General features: G+C 43.0%; 1 protein-coding gene across 2 annotated transcripts in view; it reads left to right on the forward strand.

Annotated features, from left to right (window-relative positions):
- Window positions 1–19858, forward strand: part of DOCK3 (dedicator of cytokinesis 3) — a 569026-nt gene that overhangs the window by 510238 nt on the left and 38930 nt on the right. For both annotated transcript variants that reach the window (XM_057311740.1, XM_057311742.1), the window contains 7 exons: window positions 1340–1434; window positions 3615–3690; window positions 4228–4328; window positions 4593–4651; window positions 6894–7042; window positions 17032–17117; window positions 19650–19745. In XM_057311740.1, the coding sequence (XP_057167723.1) occupies window positions 1340–1434; window positions 3615–3690; window positions 4228–4328; window positions 4593–4651; window positions 6894–7042; window positions 17032–17117; window positions 19650–19745 (662 nt within the window). The remainder of the gene's footprint in view (window positions 1–1339; window positions 1435–3614; window positions 3691–4227; window positions 4329–4592; window positions 4652–6893; window positions 7043–17031; window positions 17118–19649; window positions 19746–19858) is intronic.

Consider the following 19858-nt stretch of genomic DNA (forward strand, 5'->3'; position numbering starts at 1 on the left):
CCAAAAAAAAAATGCCTTAAGTCAGTAAGTCTTTGATACTTTGCTAAGTATCTGTATGTGTGTTGGGGCTCACCTTCAGTGCTCCAGCAGTTTACATTACCGCCTTAGCCTTCACTTCCTGCTTCACATAGAGCCTCAAAGTCAGCCAGAGCGAGAGGTTAGGCTTCTCAAGTCTTTCCTGAGAATATGTACAGCCCTGAACATGTGTGTGGACTTATAGGTTACCAGGAATATGACAGAGTTTTCAAAGTCCCCTATAGATATCTCAACCCAGATTTTTCTTTTAAGTCTTTTGGCAATTTTCTTGATGCCCTAATGATATGGCTGCTTTAAGCAGCTGGGATGTTAAATTATTTGGCTGATTTTTTCCCATATACGCCCTAAGTAAAAGGCTCTTCTCACTGAGTGAGCTCTGGGTCAGATCAGATAAGTCCTCTGAATGGGGATTTCCCAGGTTGCTGCCAGGCAGATGGAAAAGTAGCAATTTGGGGAGAGGGGAGCTCACTACCACTGTGGTTCTATGGTTGTTTGTTTTCAAGGATATACCACGGAGGTAGGAAGAAGAATGGAACGGGAATGGGACAAGCTAAAGGGCAACAAAGTTCACTGTTCTCCTGAGATTCAACCATTTTTCTTGAATAACACTCCTTGGATTGTTGCAAGCCTTTGTTTAACCTGCTTTGCCAGTGTTCTCATTACTTTCATAGAGGAGCAGGTTTTGGAGGTCTTTACTCTGCCATTCCTAAAATGCTTCTCCTGTCAATATGTTCTTAACATGCAAGAGAGCAGGTTCTTTTTAAGATTTTATTTATTTGTTTGAGAGAGAGAGAGCATGTGAGCGGGGAGCGAGGGGGGTAGAGGGAGAGAAGCAGACACCGCTCTGAGCACAGAGCTCAATCTCAGGACCCTGAGATCATGAACGAAAGTCAAGAGTCGGACACTTAACCAACTGAGCCACCCAGGCATCCCCCAAAAAGCAGGTTCTTATAGTCAAGTGATCAAGGGCCATGCCCCAAATAATGAGACCCACATACCCAGTTGGATACCAGTTCCCCTGGACTGTAGCCTTCCCTATGCTTTGGGCTTTAGGCACTGGGCTCAGGGTACAGAGCTGCCTCTGTTCTACCCAGTCTGGATCTGCTCCCACCTGGCCTGAGAGAGTGCCTAGATCTCACTGTCATACAGGCCTCTAAAAGAAAATAACTCACAAAGGGAACTGGAATCTAACCCACTAGTCCCATCCATTGTCATGGTTTAGAGGTCAGGAGAGCCCTGTTAAGGAAATGCATGCTGTAGTGGTAGTGGTAGTGTCTCACATCAGATTTTCCTGCTGGATCAGGAATTCCTGCTGAAGATTTTCTGTGTGTTCCGGAACCTGATGAAGATGAGTGTCTTCCCTCGGGACTGGATGGTGATGAGACTTCTTACAAGCAAGTGAGTGTGGAAGGGCCCTGCACCAGCATCAACAGAGCTATTCTCAGACTCAGGAGAGTGTGCGTGTGTGTGTGTGTGTGGCAGAGAGAGAAAGCAAGACGGAAATCATTGCCAAGGCCATGGGGACAGAGAAGAGAGGATAAATTTGAAAAATGTTTGGAGGCACAATCTACTAGTAGGACTTGATAATTTACCATAAGTTCAAGATGAAGAAAGTGTTAAAGATAGTTCAAAATGAAGTCTTAAGTGCCTGGCAGAGATGTCATGGTAAGGACAGAAAAGGAGTGTAAAGGATGTGAAATAATAATACCCAGAAAAGGTTCCTCCTTGAGGGAGGCCTGTTCCATGGACCACTGGCCTCTGTTGCTTTCTAGTTTTAGGCAGTTATCCCAAGCCCTCCTCTTGATTTGATTTCTGTTGCCTGCCAGACACTGCCTGCCTCCCACAGCTAGTGCTAATTACCCACCTGAGACCTGGCTGTAAGGCTCTGACCACTTCTGACTCCAGCAACAGAATTCACTCCTAGACTTCCCCCTGATTGTCTGTTCCATTCATATTTCTAGCCTGTGCTTCTAATTGGCAAACTGGACAAGTGATACAGGTGGTAAGGTGCTGGCTCATCTGGTCTCCCTCCACTTGGGAGAAGGCCACTTGGCCTCCAGTCTCTAGCCTGCTGCCTTCTCCCACTGGTCTGCTTTTTTTTTTTTTTTTTTTTGAGAGGGAGAGAGAGCGGGGGAGGAGGGGCAAAGGGAGAAGAAGGAGAGAATCCCAAGCAGAGTCCATGCCCAGCACAGAACCCAATGCAGGGCTCGATCTCACAACCCTGAGATCATGGCCTGAGCTGAAATCAAGAGTCCGATGCTTAACTGAGGTACTCAGGCACCCTGATCTGCTTTTTATGTTGGCATTATGCAGAGTGTAGTGATATTATCTATGTTAGATATATTAGCAAGGTATCACTGTGGTCTCCACTTTGTACCTTTTATAGGGCACTTTTTTCTTTTTTCAAAACTGCAGACATCTTATACAGAACAGAAGAATGGTTATAAACAAAGTTGCACATGTTTTTCCTCAAATAGTGGATTTCCCATTTGACTCCCTCTTATTTCTTTTTTTTTTTTTTTAAGATTTTATTTTGTTTATTTGAGAGAGAGAGACAGAGATAATGACAGGGACAGAGAGAGAGCACACAGTGGAGAGGAAAGGGAGAAGCAGGCTCCCCACTGAGCAGGGAGCCCAGTGTGGGACTCCATCCCAAGACCCTGGGATCAGGACCTGAGCTGAAGGCAGACGCTCAACCGACTGAGCCACCCAGGCGCCCTTCTCTCTTGTCTCTATCTCTTAGCTCTCCTCGGAATACTTCAGGGCCCTCAGCCCATCCTACAGGAACAGCCTCTTCTTGTAAGGCTTTTAGACCTTTCAAATTTGTCACTTCCGGTGCCAGTGGACTAGTCTCACTAATGCACTGTTTTTGCCTTGCCCCTTTTCTGCGCCAAAGCCAGGGTGCTCAGTGTTAGATGTAAGCTCCTTTGCCAGGCACCCAAAGCCCTCTGTAATCAAACCCTTACCTGCCTGTCCCACTTCATTTCCTCTCTACTTTAATCTGTGCTCTCTGCTCTAGCAAGCCAGCCTCCCATTGCTGCTTATATGTACCCAGGCTAATTGAGAGTGATATTCTAGACCAAAGGCTGAAAAAAAATAACTTGTAGATAAAAATAATAGTATGTGACAACAGTAGGGATTTAATCATTATAAACCCTTATTATCAAGTAAAATAATAAAATTATACTGTAAGTCCTCTGGTAGTCATACCTTCATTACCCAGAAGTCCTCAAAATACTAGAATCACTCTTTGAACTGGAGGAAATCTTAAACAACCAACTAATTCCCCCCCATCCCCTCTTATAGGCAGGGAAACTGGGGCCCAGTTGTACCAAGGCCAGGTAATGGCAGAGCCAGGCCTAGAACCCACTGATGTTCTATGCTGTACTGCCAACTATGGGGCATTTCTCCAGGACTGGTTTTTGTGAGGTTTGTGCCATCTACCCTTTCCTTTATAGTCACATCTTATATGAGAGCAAGTTGTATTCAAGACGTTTACTCATGGATCAGAGATGCTAAGCTATCAGATGCCATTGTTAGTCTTTTAACTCCACCAATGCTCTGTTCCCTTACTGCAGTATTATAGTCACTACTGTCCAGTACCTGTCTTCCGCACTACACAAGAATTTCACAGAGACGGACTTCGACTTTAAGGTAGGAGCTCCTGAAATACATCACTATCTTTGTAATACACTAGAAAACCAAAAAACAAGCTCACTGTTTTTGTTTCTGGGGCTTTTTTGTTTTGTTTTGTTTACTAAAACCAACCATTTCATTTTGCTCACAATTTTTCAGTTCAGGAATTTGAGAAGGACTCAGCTAGGTGTCAGATGGGCAACTGGGAGCTGGGGCAAGCTCACTGCTTTTTGTTCTATTAATATGTTCATAGTATTGAACCACTTCCAAGTTTGATAGTGACTAGAATATAACCTAAGAGTGCCCCTGTTGGAAGTGCCGGGAGCCAGACATCCAGGAGTAGGCTTTCTAGGCCAGAATCAACACTATGGGTTTCAAGGAGTCAAGGAAGAAAAAAAAAAAAAGTTCTGTTTGCAAAGATACTTAAAAAGGAAAAAAAATCAAGATCTTAAAATTGTGAAATGAATTCTGTGCTACATACATATATTTAGAATCTCTCTTTGCAAGGTTAAGGACTCAGGCTGTCACATGTTTTCTCTTTCTCTGTCTCTCTAGGTGTGGAATTCTTATTTTAGCCTGGCAGTTCTGTTCATAAATCAGCCAAGCCTTCAGCTAGAAATCATCACTTCAGCCAAGAGGAAGAAGATTCTAGATAAGTAAGACATATGTCTCTTCTTCACCTCCCTACCACATGCCCAGATGGGGCTATGTTTCAATGAGCGGCTCCTCAGAAGTCCACAAGGTTCTCACTGGGTAGCTTCCCAAGGAGCCAAGTGTGAGAGTTCAATTGAGAGCCAAATGACTTAGTATTGGGGGAAGCATTAGAAACAGTGCTGAAGTGCTAGCCTTACTGGGTTTGTAGCCCTGCCTTCCTGAACTTTCTCCCACTAAAAGCTGACTCCTGTGTTAACTATTTCCAGGTATGGGGACATGCGTGTGATGATGGCTTATGAACTGTTCAGCATGTGGCAGAATTTGGGTAGGTCTTTTCTCCCTGTTTTTCCCTTCCACATATTGCATAGCCAAATAAAAAGTGACAAGACTAATAACTTCTCCCAGGTTTTATGGATGTGAATTCAAACCTAAGAGACCTTTACATATCTTTAATGTAACACCTCATCCGGATGGTCCAGCACATGTGCACAGAGCTCTTGGCAGGGAGAGTTAGGCTGAGAAGCAAGACCCCAGTAACACATATGCACACTCCCTTTTTTGAGAACTGAGGTCAAAAGGAGAAGAATATAAAGGCTCTAGGAGTTTTTCCCGGCTTAAGAATTCATGCGGGTAAGATCTTCTGTACCCTTCATGTCCCAGTGCAGATGTTGCAGGCTCAAAAGCATAGATCTTTTTTTCATTTTAATTCCAATATAGTTATCATACGGTGTTATATTAGTTTCAGGTGTACAATATAGTCATTTAGCAATTCTATACATTACTCCGTGTTCATCATGATAAGTGTTCAGAAGCAGAGAACTTGGAGATACTCAGCACATGAGCAAGGGCAGCTATTCATTTTCATAAATAATGGAACACTTTTTGGGTGTCTGGTATTCAGACCATGCAAATCAGGTTTCTGCCACCAGTTGCATGAGGCCTGCATGCAAGAAGGGGATTGCAGCCCCTAGGTGAAATTGATTTTAGCTCCCTTTGCTTCGGCAACTTCTCTAATATCCAGGGCTTTTGATCTGAAATTGTCAGAGTGTTTGGTAGAATCCTTGGATTGCCCTGGTGACTAGGAGAGCCATCCTTTGGTACTATAGGCTTCTAAGTGGCCTCTCGGGATGCTAGAGAAGCCGTTACTCTTCCTGTTACTCTTTTTAACTGAGCCCAGGCTCTGAGGCCTTAGGAATGATGGTCATAAAATCTTACAGTCCTCCGTTAACCATCTCAGTCACTAACCCTGGAAGCAGCAAACAAGATGTGAGGTATTCCTGCCAGCGAACACTAGGGCTTTCCCTGTGAGTGGGGATACATTTCACCAAACAGGCTTTCCAGCTTCAGTACTCCTACACCCTGCATCCAGCATAGCCAGGGTATAGATTTTAATTCTAAACTTGACTCTGAAATTCCCAGGAACACAAAGTACTAACAAAATGTACCAAATACCAAGATTGGAATATGTAGAGTCAGCCTCAGGGCTAACATTTGCTCCTTAGATAGGCTTTCACGATGGAAGAAATCAAAAAAGATGCCAAGTTTTCTTGATAAAGCCATTCCCGCCTCTTTTCCCCCCCCTTTTGTTTTTGGTGTAAATGGCATTTTCTGGTCCTCAAGAACTGACTTTACTTGGCTGTAGCAATCATTATACAGGCCCATACTTTGTCTCCTTTACAGTCTTTGAAGGACTGAAAGCGGAGCTCTAAAAGATGGCTCACTCCGTTTCACCATGGCAAGGAAGAGAAAAATTCTGTCCCACAGTCCTCAGGACTGGCCCTGCCTTCTGGGAACATGCCCCAGATTGGAGGCCAGTCAGGGGGAAACCTGCATCACCCACTTCCCATGGAAAGACCGCCTAAGAATGTTGGAAGATGTGCTGAACTGGTCTGAGTAGATGTAGTGCTTCCATCAGAAGTACAATGTGAAGACAAGGGGCAAGGATGGGGAGGAGTACAGACAGAGTCCCTGAACCATTCTGTCTGAGCAGGGCTGTGCAGGAGGCTCACGCTCACTCAGGAGGAGGCCTCTTGGGTGTACTTGAGCACAGGCAGTGAAGGGGCTCATGAACTTCCGGTCTCTAGCGGCTCAGCCAGGGGCTGTGAACATCTTACCACTTAAATTCCTCTGGGCTAGCGGTAGAAACCGCAGGGATGGTGCATTGTGTTTAAACAGAAATATATGGATTTTCCTTGCTAAATAAACACTGAACGGGACAATCTGAAACTATCATACGGCTACTCAGAAATCCTATTCTGTCTAAAGTAGTGAACTCTGTTCCTTGACTTCAGAATGATTTTCAGGTAGTTTGCTAAACCTCCCATAAATTCTTTGGAAAGGTAGTTTTTGCCTGTTGAACATTTGTTTTAGCTGGGCTGGGCCAGTTTTATCTATGAACTCTAAAAAGCCAAGAAAAGGAGTATCTCAGAAAGCCATACGGGAGAGCTTGCTTTGTTCTCAGTTGCTTCCAGGTCATTTGAAAGTATGTATTGTGGCCCCACATGGGAAGCTTCCACAGAAGGAGCAAAGAAAGCATAAACTAATATCTATTGGGTTTTGTTGTTCAGGTGAACATAAGATCCACTTTATTCCGGGAATGATTGGTCCTTTTCTGGGTGTGACGCTGGTCCCACAGCCAGAAGTGCGGAATATCATGATTCCCATCTTTCATGACATGATGGACTGGGAGCAGAGGAAAAATGGCAACTTCAAACAGGTAAGACAACACCTGGCAGTGTTCAGGGTGCTCTCCTCTGGATGGACCCCTTCTGTCCAGGCAGGTGATCCAAATGGCCAGACTGTGGTTCCAGTGGGAATAGACTATAGCTTGGTCATCTTGAATCCTGTTCAAGGGTTCTCCCTTGCTTGGCAGCCAGAATCGATTTGTGGATTTTCTTTATGAAGTTAGAGGTCAGAAAAGAATCACAGGAAAGAAATGAACATCTTAGAAAGAAACTTTCTGTTCAAGAAGAGAATGGCTTGGGACTGTAACCTCCCAGCTTCATTCAGGAGAGGGCCCTAGGAGCATAATGTCCTTCCTCTCTGGTGCATGGTCCAGGCATTTCTAGGACTAGAACCAAGACCAGATGACTTCTCATGGCTCAGGGTAGCCCAGAATTTCACAGACTCCTGCACAGAGTGGTGGGTCCAGGAGGTATAAGCCCCTAGCTTCTGACTAAATAGCTTCAGGCTGTGCCTCTGGGCAAATCTTCTGCTGCCTCTAAGGTAGAGGAGATGGCCCCTGCCTATCTATGTGTAGCTCCCGGGAATAAGACTAGGATCAGTAGGGATCAGTGGTAGGGAAGCTGATTCCAGCTAATAAAAGAAGTAACTTGCTAGCAACAGGAACTGTCCAGTGTAGTCTGGCCTGCTTTAGGGGGTGGGGAGTTCCTCTTTGCTGGTGATTCTCAGGCAGACGCTCCCAGGAGGACTCTAGGAAATTTCTGTATTGGGTTGGGGACTGTACCAGTTCCCCACTAAGCTCCCTTCCAACCCTGTGACTCTGGGATGAACCAGTGATCTTAAAGTGAGTGACTATAACAGTGAGGAGCAGACTAGGCAAGCAATAATTTTTAAATTCTTATTTATTTTTTAATTTATAAACAGTAAAATTCATTCTTTGTGATTTATAGTTCTATAAATTTTGGCAAACACATAGTCATGTAACTACCACCACAATCAAGATGTTCTAAATTCCTAAAAATTCCATCTTGCTACCTTTCTGTGGTCAAACCTTCCCCCTATCTTTAACCTGTGGCAACCATTGATCTATTTTCCACCCCTGCAGGTGGGCCTTTTCCAGAATGTCATGTGAATGGAATCATGTAGACTGTAGCCTTTTGAGACTGACTTCTTTCACTCAGCATAATGCCATCGAGAGATTCACCCATGCTGTTGCACGTGTCAGTTTTTCTATGGCTGAGTAGTATTCCATTGCAGTTTATTCACCATTTGAAAGACATTTGCATTATTTCTACTTTTTGTTGATTATGAGTAAAGCTGCTAACAAATATTTCTTTACAAGTTTTGTATGAATATAAACTTTCATTTTTCTTAGGTAAATATCTAGGAATAGGATTGTTGGATATTGTGGTAAATGTATGTTTAACTTTATAAGGTGCTATCAAATTTTATTCCAAAGCAACAATACTATATTGAAGTCCCAACAGCATTGCATGAGAGTTATAGTTGATCCGTATACTCACCAGAATTCGATATCATCTCTTTATGTGTTTATTTTAGCCGATCTTTTTTTTTTAAAGATTTATTTATTTATTTATTTATTTATTTATTTATTTGAGAGAGAGAGAAAGAGAGAGGAGAAAGGAGAGCACAAGTGGCAAGAGGGGCAGAGGGTGGGGAGAGAGAGAATCCTCAAGCAGACTCCCCACTGAGCGCAGAGCCTGACATAGGGCTCAATCCCAGGACCCTGAGATCATGACCCGAGCTGAAACCAAGAGTTAGACACTTAACCAACTGAGCCACCAGGTGCCCCTATTTTAGCCATTCTGATAGATAGAGTTGTATATCATGGTAGTTTGTTTTTTTTTAAGATTTTATTTATTTATTTGACAGAGATAGAGACAGCCAGCGAGAGAGGGAACACAAGCAGGGGGAGTGGGAGAGGAAGAAGCAGGCTCATAGCGGAGGAGCCTGACGTGGGGCTCGATCCCATAATGCCGGGATCACGCCCTGAGCCGAAGGCAGACGCTTAACCGCTGTGCCACCCAGGCGCCCCTATCATGGTAGTTTTAATTTCCATTTCTTTAATGACTAATGTTGAGCATCTTTTAGTGTGTGTGTTTACCATCGTGATATCTTCTTTGGTGAAATGATTATGCAAAACTTGTGTCCATTTTTTAATTGGGTTATGTTTTCTTATTGTTGAGTTTTGAAGGTTCTTTATGTATTCTGGATGTCAGTCCTTTGTTGAATATGATTTACAAACATTTCCTTCCAGTCCTTAGCTTGTCTTCTCATTTACCACAAACAGTGTCTTTCACAGAACAAAAATGTTTAATTCTTGTGGAGTCCAGTTTCTATAGATCATGCTTTGGGGATCATATCTGAGAACTCTGCCTACGCCAGGACCAAATTTTTTCTCCTGTGTTTCTTCTAGAGATTTTATAATTTTATATTTAGATCTCTTACCTATTTTGGGGTAACATTTGTATAAAGATGTCAAGTATGGGTCCAGACTCTTTTTTTTTCTTTTTCCCACATGGTTGTCCAACACCTTTTATTGAAAAAAATACTATTCTTTGTCAAAATTCAGTTCACCGTATGTGTTAGGTTCTCTTTCTGGACTCACTAGTCTTTCCATCTATGTCTTATCTTTTACCATCACCACACTGTCTTGATATGGTAGTTTTATAGTTAGCCTTAAAAGCAAGTGGTGCCAATCTCCAAATTTGTTCTTTTTTTTTTTTTCCAATATTGTCTTAGCCATTCTAGTTCCTTTTTCTGTTAAATCTCAGAATTAGCATGTCAGTATCTGCAGAAATTCCTGCTGGGATTTTGATTGAGATTACATTGTATTCTAGAGGTCACATTGGAAAGAATTGATATCTTAGTAATACTTAATACTTCTAGTCCATGAAGGCAATGTGTCTCTCCATTTTTTTAGATATTCTTTTATTTCTTTCACTATTTCTGCACACAGATCTTGTACATGTTGTTAGATTTATATGTAAGTATTTCCTATTTTTTGGTGCTATTATAAATTATTTTTATTTTTAAATTTTATTTTTCAGTTGTTTGTTGCTAGTACATAGAAATACAATTGTTTTGTATACTAATATTATTTCCTGCACCCTTACTAAACTCACTCATTAGTTCCAGAAGGTTTTTGGAGATTCCTTGGGATTTTCTATTTAGATAATCCTATCACCTTCAAACAGAGACAGTTTTATTTCTTCCTCTCTAATCTGTATATTCCTCCTTTCCTTTCCTTTCCTTTCCTTTCCTTTCCTTTCCTTTCCTTTCCTTTTCTTTTTGTTTAGAGAGAGAATGTGTACAGGTGCAAGTAGAGGGGGACAGAGGGAGAGGGAGAGAGAATCTTAAGCAGGCTCCACACCCAGTGCAGAGCCCAACGCAAGGCTCAGTCTCACAACCCTGAGATCATGACCTGAGCCGAAATCAAGAGTCAGACATTTAACCAAACGTGCCACCCAGAAGCTCCTTTTTTTTTTTTCTTACCTCATCGCACTGACTGGGACCTTTGGTCTGGTGTTAAATAGAAGTGATGAGAGTAGACATCCTTGCTTTCCTCTTAGTCTTCAGGGAGAGCATTTGGTGTTTCACAGTTAAGTATAACGCTAGCTCTAGGTTTTTTATAGATGCTCTTTATCATAGGTAAATAGCATTTAACATAAGAATCCATTTTTGGAGTGTGCAGCTCTAATGCCTTTATTTCTTTGGGAAATAATAACTTTAAACAGAAAAGAATTGTTGCTTTTCTGTTGTCACAGCCTTCTAATTGTGAAAAATTCACAACGGCCTGATGAGAGAACCTAGTTACCAAGAAGTAGATGGCATTGAAGAACTGCACCATGAGTCATCGGAGTCTGTTAAAAGAGGGGCTAGGCTGCATTCCCCCATTGCTACTACCCAATAAAGAAGGTTACCTTTGTGGAAGACTAACTTGGAACTCATTTGTCTCACACTTTAAGACTCAGCTGTCAAGTTGTGTTCTTTCCCTCATTAAGACTGTCATGGGGCACCTGAGAGGTTCAGTCAGTTAAGAGTCTGACTGTTGATTTCAGCTCAGGTCATGAGATTGTGAGATGGAGCCCCATGTCGGGCTATGTGCTGGGTGTGGAGCCTGCTTAAGATTCTCTTTCTCCAGGGGTGCCTGGGTGGCTCAGTTGGTTAAGCAGCTGCCTTTAGCTCAGGTCATGATCTCAGGGTCCTGGGATCAAGCCCCACATCAGGCTCCCTGCTCAGCAGGTAGTCTGCTTCTCCCTCTCCCTCTGCCCCTTCTCCTGCTAGTACTCTCCCTCCCTCTCTCCCTCCCTCTCTCTCTCTCTCTCAAATAAATAAATAAAATCTTTAAAAAAAAAAAAACAAGATTTCTTTCTCCCTTTCTCTCTCTGCCCCTCCCCCATAAAAGACTGTTGTGAATAATTGATATCTAGCAAGTCATGTAAACCTTGTTAACGCCGGTTAGAAAAATCTTGCTGCTGCTTCCCTATCAAATATTGTAAAAGAGTGGTCTACTTTTTGCATCCCCCCTTTCCGTTCCCACCCTCCTACCCGTCCAGTCTAGTGTGTATTGCATACCCACTTCTGTTGAAGCTGCTCTCTTCAAGATCACCCATAACCTTCTTTTTTTTTTAAGATTTTTTATTTATTTATTTGACAGAGACAGCCAGCGAGAGAGGGAACACAAGCAGGGGGAGTGGGAGAGGAAAAATCAGGCTCCTAGCAGAGGAGCCTGATGTGGGGCTCGATCCCAGAACACTGGGATCACGCCCTGGGCCAAAGGCAGACGCTTAACGACTCTGCCATCCAGGTGCCCCCACCCATAACCTTCTAATCACCAAAATTCAATGACTTTTTTCTTGATTCCAGTTGTGCTTTCCACAGCTTTGGCTCTGTTAATCACTCCCCTACTTCTTCCCACCTACTAAAAATATTTCTTCTAATTATAAAAACAGTAGTTATTTAATGTAGAAAAATTAATATTGTAATAAACAATCATGAAAAAATTTAATCTGTAATCCTGCTATACTAGTAACTTGGGTGGGAGGCAGGGTATGTCTTTTTTAGAATTTTTTTCCATACATCGAGGTTTTTAAGTTAAAAAATTGAGTCATTGTGTATATTGGGGTTTGGGGGACCATTGTGTGTATTGACTTTTAATCTCCCCTTTTTAGTAGCACCCTGTCATCACTGTCTCTTCCTGTCAGTTAATGCTCCTTGGTACTGCATTGTCAGTTTAGAGGCCACAGAGTATTCCATTGAGTGGCTTAGACCACTATGTTTTTATTCAGGCTCCTAGTTGTAGAAACTTAGGTTCATTCCAGATTTTTGTTGTTAATATTGCAAAAAAAATATCCATCCCTAATTATTTGCTTAGGTAAACTTCTCACCTGTAATTGCTGGATCAAAGAGCAAAAGCTTTCCTTAAGTTTTTACAACAGCACTTCTCAAAACACTGCTGTCCACTGATTTCTCAGACTGCAGGCCACCCTCTCTGTGTGCCCTGTCCCAAGCACTGAGCGTGCTGAGCTGAGTGAGCTGTTGTCCCTCCCTCCTCTGTCAATGAGCTAGCTACTGGGGACCAGGGCTGTTTCTTGTGCTTTTATTCCTTAGAACCCAATGTGGTACCTGAGACATGCTAGATTCATGGAGATAAAAATCAAAACTAACATTCATGGAGCACTTCCAAGAGCTAGGGCACAGGGACACCAAAGAGGACTGTTAACCTCTGTTACTGCTTCATAAGCGAGGAAACGTAGGCTGAAAGAGGTGAATATCTTGTTCTGAAGTAGGCAGGTGTTGTCACAGAACAGATGTTTGTTGAACGAATGAGTAACAAGGTGTCACTTGTCACTTCAGGAATATTGGTTCCATAGAATAAAAGTAACTCTGCAAGCCTGAAATTGTATTACCAATTATGACACGATATATTTGAAGAACTTAGCATTTCATTTGACTTAAAGACATTGGTTTTGCATACATTGATCTTCAGCATTCTGTATTTTGGATTTCTCAGTTTCTCCTAATAACTTCTTCCTTTATCAGCACTGCAGAGGGTGATGAAGTAATGTCCCCATAGCCTTCCATCACCAGCTCCTTTGCCTAACACAGAAGCTCTAACACTTGAATAGGTATCAGAACTACCCGGAGGACTTGTTTGAAACAGATTGCCTCTCTCCTTCCCAAAGTTCTGATCCACTGGGAGCCTGAGAATTTGCATCTGTTTTCTTAAGATTTATTTATTTATTTGAGAGAGAAAGCACAAACGCATGCAAGTGGGGGAGGGGCAAAGGGAGAGGGAGGGAGAGAATCTTAAGCAGGCTTCACGCTCAGCAGGGCTCAATCTCACGACCCTGAGATCGTGACCTGAGCCGAAAACAAGAGTTGGACGTAACCAACTGAGCCACCCAGGAACCCTGAGAATTTGCATTTCTAATGACATCCGTGATAACTGATACTGCTGGCCCAGGGACCCATTTTGAGAACTCCAGGGAACTGCTGCACCCATGTGTGCACTGTTATACTCTGCTGCTCCAGGTACCCTACCCACCTTTGCCCTGTTCTGGAAAATACAATCTACCTGTACCTGCATGTGTGGAGAGAGATCTCCTGTTATAAACAGACCCTTCTTCCCTGGGAGGCTTGTGGCCAGCTGATTGTCTCAGTAAGACAAGACAAGATTTGAACTGAGAATGAGAGACCTTGGCCTCTGGGCTTGACTCTCCCTGACTTTACATGACCCCAGGAATGTCCCTGCTGAAGCCTCTTCTCCACACAGAGAAATACAGATGGCATCAATCCCTAAGGACCCCTGGTCTCAGATTTCCTCTTTTCTCTTGAAATGCATATTCAAGCAGCTGACTCATCAGGCCAGACATAAATGTATGACAGTCTCCATCCTGGCCACGTAGCAGACCACTATAAACAGGACCGTATTTATTCATCCATTCTCATTTTCTGCTGAAGGGATTTCAGAAGCCATAATTGCCTTCGATGAATTTCCTAATTCAATTATTTTTTTATTACTTCATTGCCTTAAGACTCTTTGGCTCTATGTGAAGTGAGAAAATGCTTCTGTTATAGCTCATCATTAAAAGCAGCCATGCCATTTTTGTTTATATGAAGTATCTCTATATATAATACCACAATACCACATTTTTTTTACAAGACCACATTTTAAAGGCTAATTAGGGGTTTAAAAAATTTTTATCTCACATCACTTACAGCTAATTTCTCACCTCAGAGTAAATCCAGGGAGGCTTATTAGAAACGTGGCTGAGCACTGCTGAATGCCTTGCAGATCAGTGGGGTGGTGGGAACAGGTACAGTCTTGCTCCTTACAGTTTAGGAATCCAGTAACAAATGCAAGGGCCTCAGTGATGAGGCAGTGGCAGTGGCAGAGGCAGCAGCCCCAAGGGCTTAAGTCCTACGTGGACAAATAGTGGAGCATTTTATCCTGAAGGAGAATCTCTGAAGGAAAGACTCATAACTTGCTCAAATCAGAATCATGTCAGCCATTACCGTGAGGACTAGCCCTGCAGCAGGCTTCCTTTGTGACTGGCTGACTAGAGGGTAAAGTTCTAACCAAATGTATTTTACTCACACAATGTCTTTCGAATGAACAATTTTTAAGAAAAAAAAATTTATTTCACTTAGCATTATCTCCTCCAGTGCCATCCATGTCACAGCAAATGTTGAGAACTCGTTCTTTCTGATAGCTGAGTAATATTCCATTGTATATATGGACCACAACTTCTTAATTCAGTCATCTGTTGAAGGGCATCTCGGTTCTTTCCACGATTTAGCTATTGTGGACAATGCTGCTATGAACATTGGGGTGCATATGGCCCTTCTCTTCACTACGTCTGTATCTTTGGGGTAAATACCCAGTAGTGCAATGGCCAGGTCATAGGGTAGCTCGATTTTTTAACTTTTTAAGGGAGCTCCACACTGTTTTCCAGAGTGGCTGTACCAACTTGCATTCCCACTAACAATGTAGAAGGGATCCCCTTTCTCCACATCCTCTCCAGCAATTGTTGTTTCTTGCCTTGTCAATTTTTGCCATTCTAACTGGCGTAAGGTGATATCTTAGCGTGGTTTTGATTTGAATTTCCCTGATGGCTAATGATGTTGAACATTTTTTCATGTGTCTGTTAACCATTTGTATGTCTTCATTGGAAAAGTGTCTGTTCATATCTTCTGCCCATTTTATGATTTGATTATTTGTTTCTCGTGTATTGAGTTTGAGAAGCTCTTTGTAGATCTTGGATACCAGTCTTTTATCTGTAGCATCATTTGCAACTATCTTCTCCCATTCCATGGGCTGCCTCTTAGTTTTTTTGACTGTTTCCTTGGCTGTGCAGAAGCTTTTTATCTTGATGAAGTCCCACAAGTTCATTTTATCTTTTGTTTCTCTTGCCTTTGGAGATGTGTCATGAAAAAGATTGCTTTGGCTGATGTCATAGAGGTTGCTGCCTATGCTCTCCTCTAGGATTTTGATGGATTCCTGTCTCACATTGAGGTCTTTCATCCATTTGGAGTTTATCTTCGTGTATGGTGTGAGAGAGTGGTCAAGTTTCATTCTTTTGCATGTAGCTGTCCAATTTTCCCAGCACCATTTATTGAAGAGACTGTCTTTTTTCCACCGGATGGTTTTTCCTGCTTTATCAAAGATTAGTTGCCCAAAGAGCCGAGGGTCCATTTCTGGGTTCTCTATTCTGTTCCATTGGTCTCTGTGTCTGTTTTTGTGCCAGTACCATGCTGTCTTTGTGATCTCAGCTTTGTAGTACAGCTTGAAGTCCGACATTGTGATGCCCCCAGCTTTGTTTTTCCTTTTCAGCAGTTCCTTGGTGATTCGGGGCCTTTTCTGGTTCCATACAAATTTAAGGACTATTTGTTCCAGTTCTTTGAAAAATGTCATCAGTATTTTGATCGGGATAGCATTGAAAGTGTAGATTGCTCTGGGTAGCATGGACATTTTAACTATTTGCTGCGACATGGACGGCACTGGAGGAGATAATGCTAAGTGAAATAAATCAAGCAGAGAAAGACAATTATCATATGATTTCTCTCATCTATGGAACATAAGAACTAGGAAGATCAGTAGGGGAAGAAAGGGATAAAGAAAGGGGGGGTAATCAGAAGGGGGAATGAAACATGAGAGACTATGGAGTATGAGAAACAAACTGAGGGCCTCAGAGGGGAGGGGGGGTGGGGGAATGGGATAGACCGGTGATGGGTAGTAAGGAGGGCACGTATTGCATGGTGCACTGGGTGTTATAGCAACTAATGAATCATCGAACTTTATATTGGAAACCGGGGATGTACTGAATGGTGACTAACATAATATAATAAAAAATCATTAAAAAAAAAAAAAGAAGGGGGAATGAGAGAGCATGAGAGACTATGGACTCTGAGAAACAAACTGAGGGCTTCAGAAGGGAGGGGGTGGGGGAATGGGATAGACTGGTGATGGGTAGTAAGGAGGGCACGTATTGCATGGTGCACTGGGTGTTATACACAACTAATGAATCATTGAACTTTACATCAGAAAAAATAAATAAAGGGCTACTTAAGCATAGAAAAAAAATTGACAAAGGCCTCTTTTGGATCCAAAATACTTTTCTTTCCAGGGAATCCTTGCCTTTTGCCCCTAGACTGGGAAAAGAGTATCTGAGGTGTGTAAGTTCCAACTTTTATTTAAACCACTGGACTGGGAGGCCTTCCTAATCGAGGGAGGCAGGGTGGTTTCTTGGTGCCACAGATGAGATCCTGCCTTCCCTAGGATTTATTTGGTACAAGTTAAAAAATCAGGAAGCCGGGGATGTACTGTATGGTGACTAACATAATATAATAAAAAAATCATTATAAATAAAAAAATAAAATAAAAAAAATAAAAAATCAGGAAGCAGTTTCCCAACATCCTCACCTGTGGCAGGAGCTGGATTTCCCATCCTTCCTCTCAGGTCAGCTCAGGTTTGCGAAGTCTCTGCTTCCTTCTAGGTGGAGGCCGAGCTGATTGACAAGCTGGACAGCATGGTATCCGAAGGGAAAGGTGACGAGAGCTACAGGGAGCTTTTCGGACTGCTGTAAGCTGTTTCAACCCCTGGCACCTCAGGGAGGGGGTGAAGTGGGCTGATGAAGGGGTGCAACCCGCGCTGGGCAGGCTTCAGAGGGTGGGTATCAGGAGAGACCTGGGTTGTCCTAGTCAACAGGAAGATGGCATTATGGCAGCAAGCTCTCTCAGGGATTGCCATAGTTGACTAAAGAGGTAGAGACAGGCGGTTAACTCTGAGCTCTTAGATTTGCTGGTAGGAAAAGGGTCATCATATGTCTTCAGAGCATGCACTCTATCCAGTTGGGCAAACAGCCCATGGGGACTCAGCAAGGGCTCAATGTTGGCATTCCTAAGAGGATAAAAGTTAAATTAAATCCCTGGTTTGTAAGATGGTACAATCAGCTTGGAAAAAACACTACCATGGGTATTGTGACTTTAACAAGTTGTACCCACTCTCCAGGCCAGTTTCCCTGCTTGTGAAACAGGGTGGTTGTGCTGAATGATGTCGGGGGTTCTCCTAGGTCCACCATTCATAGCTTCTGTCTTAAACTGATGGAGGCCAAGAGACCTTACAGGACTTGCCACAGGGCTAAGTCCAAAGGAGGGACTCAGGGGAGCCATGGTCCTCCTAGATAAATAGTGATGTTGGACACTTTATCTTCCTAAAAAACAAAATCTTAAGACTCTTAACTCGGAGTCTCTTCCCATCTTACTCATTACTTCCAGCTTTAATATTTTTCTTTGTTTAAGTGCCATTTTGAAGAAAAGCCTGTAATGTATTTTTCCAGTAATAATACTGTACATTTACTTAGAACTTTACAGTATACAAAATGTGTTGACATTTCTTACTTAATCCTCACAACACACCTGTGAAGTGGGCAGGGCAGAAATTATCCTGATGAATAGAGGTGATAAAACTGAGCTCAGGGAAGTGTTAGCATGCCCTCAGTTGAATGACCAGTGAGAAACAGGTCTGTGGGGGGAAGACCCAGATCTTCCAATTTCAGGAGGGGGTAATCTTTCTGCTATATCCTGCCCACTTTCTTCCTTGATGAGTCACACAATAAAATGTGAATTTATTTGAAATTTAAATAATTATGATTTGTGAAAATGAATCCATACTTTAGTATTGTTCTTTTCGCTGAAAATGTTTCTAATTGTGGAAATAATGCAGAGAAATCTCTTCGTAAGTCACTAACGGATGATTTTACTGCAAAGGAAAAAGCACACAAATAACTTGCAGTTACTAACTACCTGACCAAGTAGTGTTTCATAAACTCTTCTAAATCATGTCTGAGGGCTGAAAGCTGCTGAGAACCATGGAGCAGCATTTCCCAATTTGTGTTTTGGGGAAGATACTGGGGAAGAAAATAAGTGGATCATGGGCTAATCAGTTCAGAAAAGATTCAATTAAAATTGAACAGGCCTCTGTACTGTAGGACTTCTCAAAGCCTACAATACAAAGAAAGTTGTGAAATCTCTCCAACAGGAGTGTGACCAACATTTCCCAGGCTTGTTTGCTCACAGAATACCTTCCTCAGTCCTCCAGGACAGCAGAGCTCTGTAGAATAGTTTAGGAAGTACTGACACAGTGGCTTCATCCACACAGCTCAGAGGCCAAAGCAATGGTGCTGCCTTCTCTCTCTAGTAACATGGGTCACAATGGAAACCCTCACAGACTTTCCCAAAAACCTCAGCTCAGCCCACACACTGTGTGGAGAAGACCATCACTGTCATGGCAGCATTAACAGCAGCCAGACTGGGCCTCTAGCTCAACCTACCATTCCAGGTGACTTTCATGACTTTCAGGGAGTAAGGGACAGTGTGGAAAGGAATCAGCAGTGAGACCTGGACCCGGGCTGATCACTGGAGCAATCAGAGTCCAGGTCATCGTACCCTAGGAGAGATCTGTGAGAAGGCAGAGAAGCCAGAGGCTGCCCTGAGGTACCAGGAGCCCGGACTGGCAAATGAGAAAAGGACCTGGGAATTTAGCTCTCAGCTCTGGTCCATTTCACAGGGAAGCATCCCCTGACAGTGGAGATGACTAGGTCTAGCTCCTGGACTCACTAACTGCCCTTCATACTGGACCTTCAAGACTAGTCAGAACCTTTTTCTTGGTTTACGTGGAAAGGTTGGTTTGTATGTTTGCTGAGGATGCCTCTTGAGCAGTGATAGAGGTAGACAGCCAACTGCAAAGCCAGGTCCATCCTCAGTGGGCTCTCACTCAGCTGCTGTTTCAGAACAAACCTCATAGCATACACCAAAAGGGTCGGGGCTTTAAAACCCCTTCCTCAGTTCATTGGCATCCTTAGGAACTTACACAGGAAAATGGAAAGTATGCTCATCTGTTCCTGCCAGTTCAGTAATCACCTTGTCTTTGCTTTCTGCTGCATGGAGTAGAACCCAGCTGTTTGGGCCCTACCCCAGGTAAGACTGCAGTGTGGTAAGTCTGCCGTCTCCAGATCCATCACAAGCCCCACAGGTTCTGGGACCTCACTCTGGTGCCCAGGGAAGGCTCATGAATTGTATATTGTGTTTGTTTCCTCTACCCTCCTACCAATAGCCTGCTGGAGAAGGTTGAACAGGAAACATGGCGTGAAACCGGCATTTCCTTTGTGACCTCAGTCACCCGCCTCATGGAACGCCTTCTTGACTACAGGTATATTTTCAGGCACCTACCTACCTGACCTCTTCTCTGATCAGGATACTTTCCTCAGCAAGGACATCCCCTGACCTTAAAATTGAGACCATGTGGCCTTCAGGGGGAGGACT

The sequence above is a fragment of the Ursus arctos genome, unplaced genomic scaffold, assembly GCF_023065955.2.
Source record: "Ursus arctos isolate Adak ecotype North America unplaced genomic scaffold, UrsArc2.0 scaffold_14, whole genome shotgun sequence".
NCBI classification, from domain to species: domain Eukaryota; kingdom Metazoa; phylum Chordata; class Mammalia; order Carnivora; family Ursidae; genus Ursus; species Ursus arctos.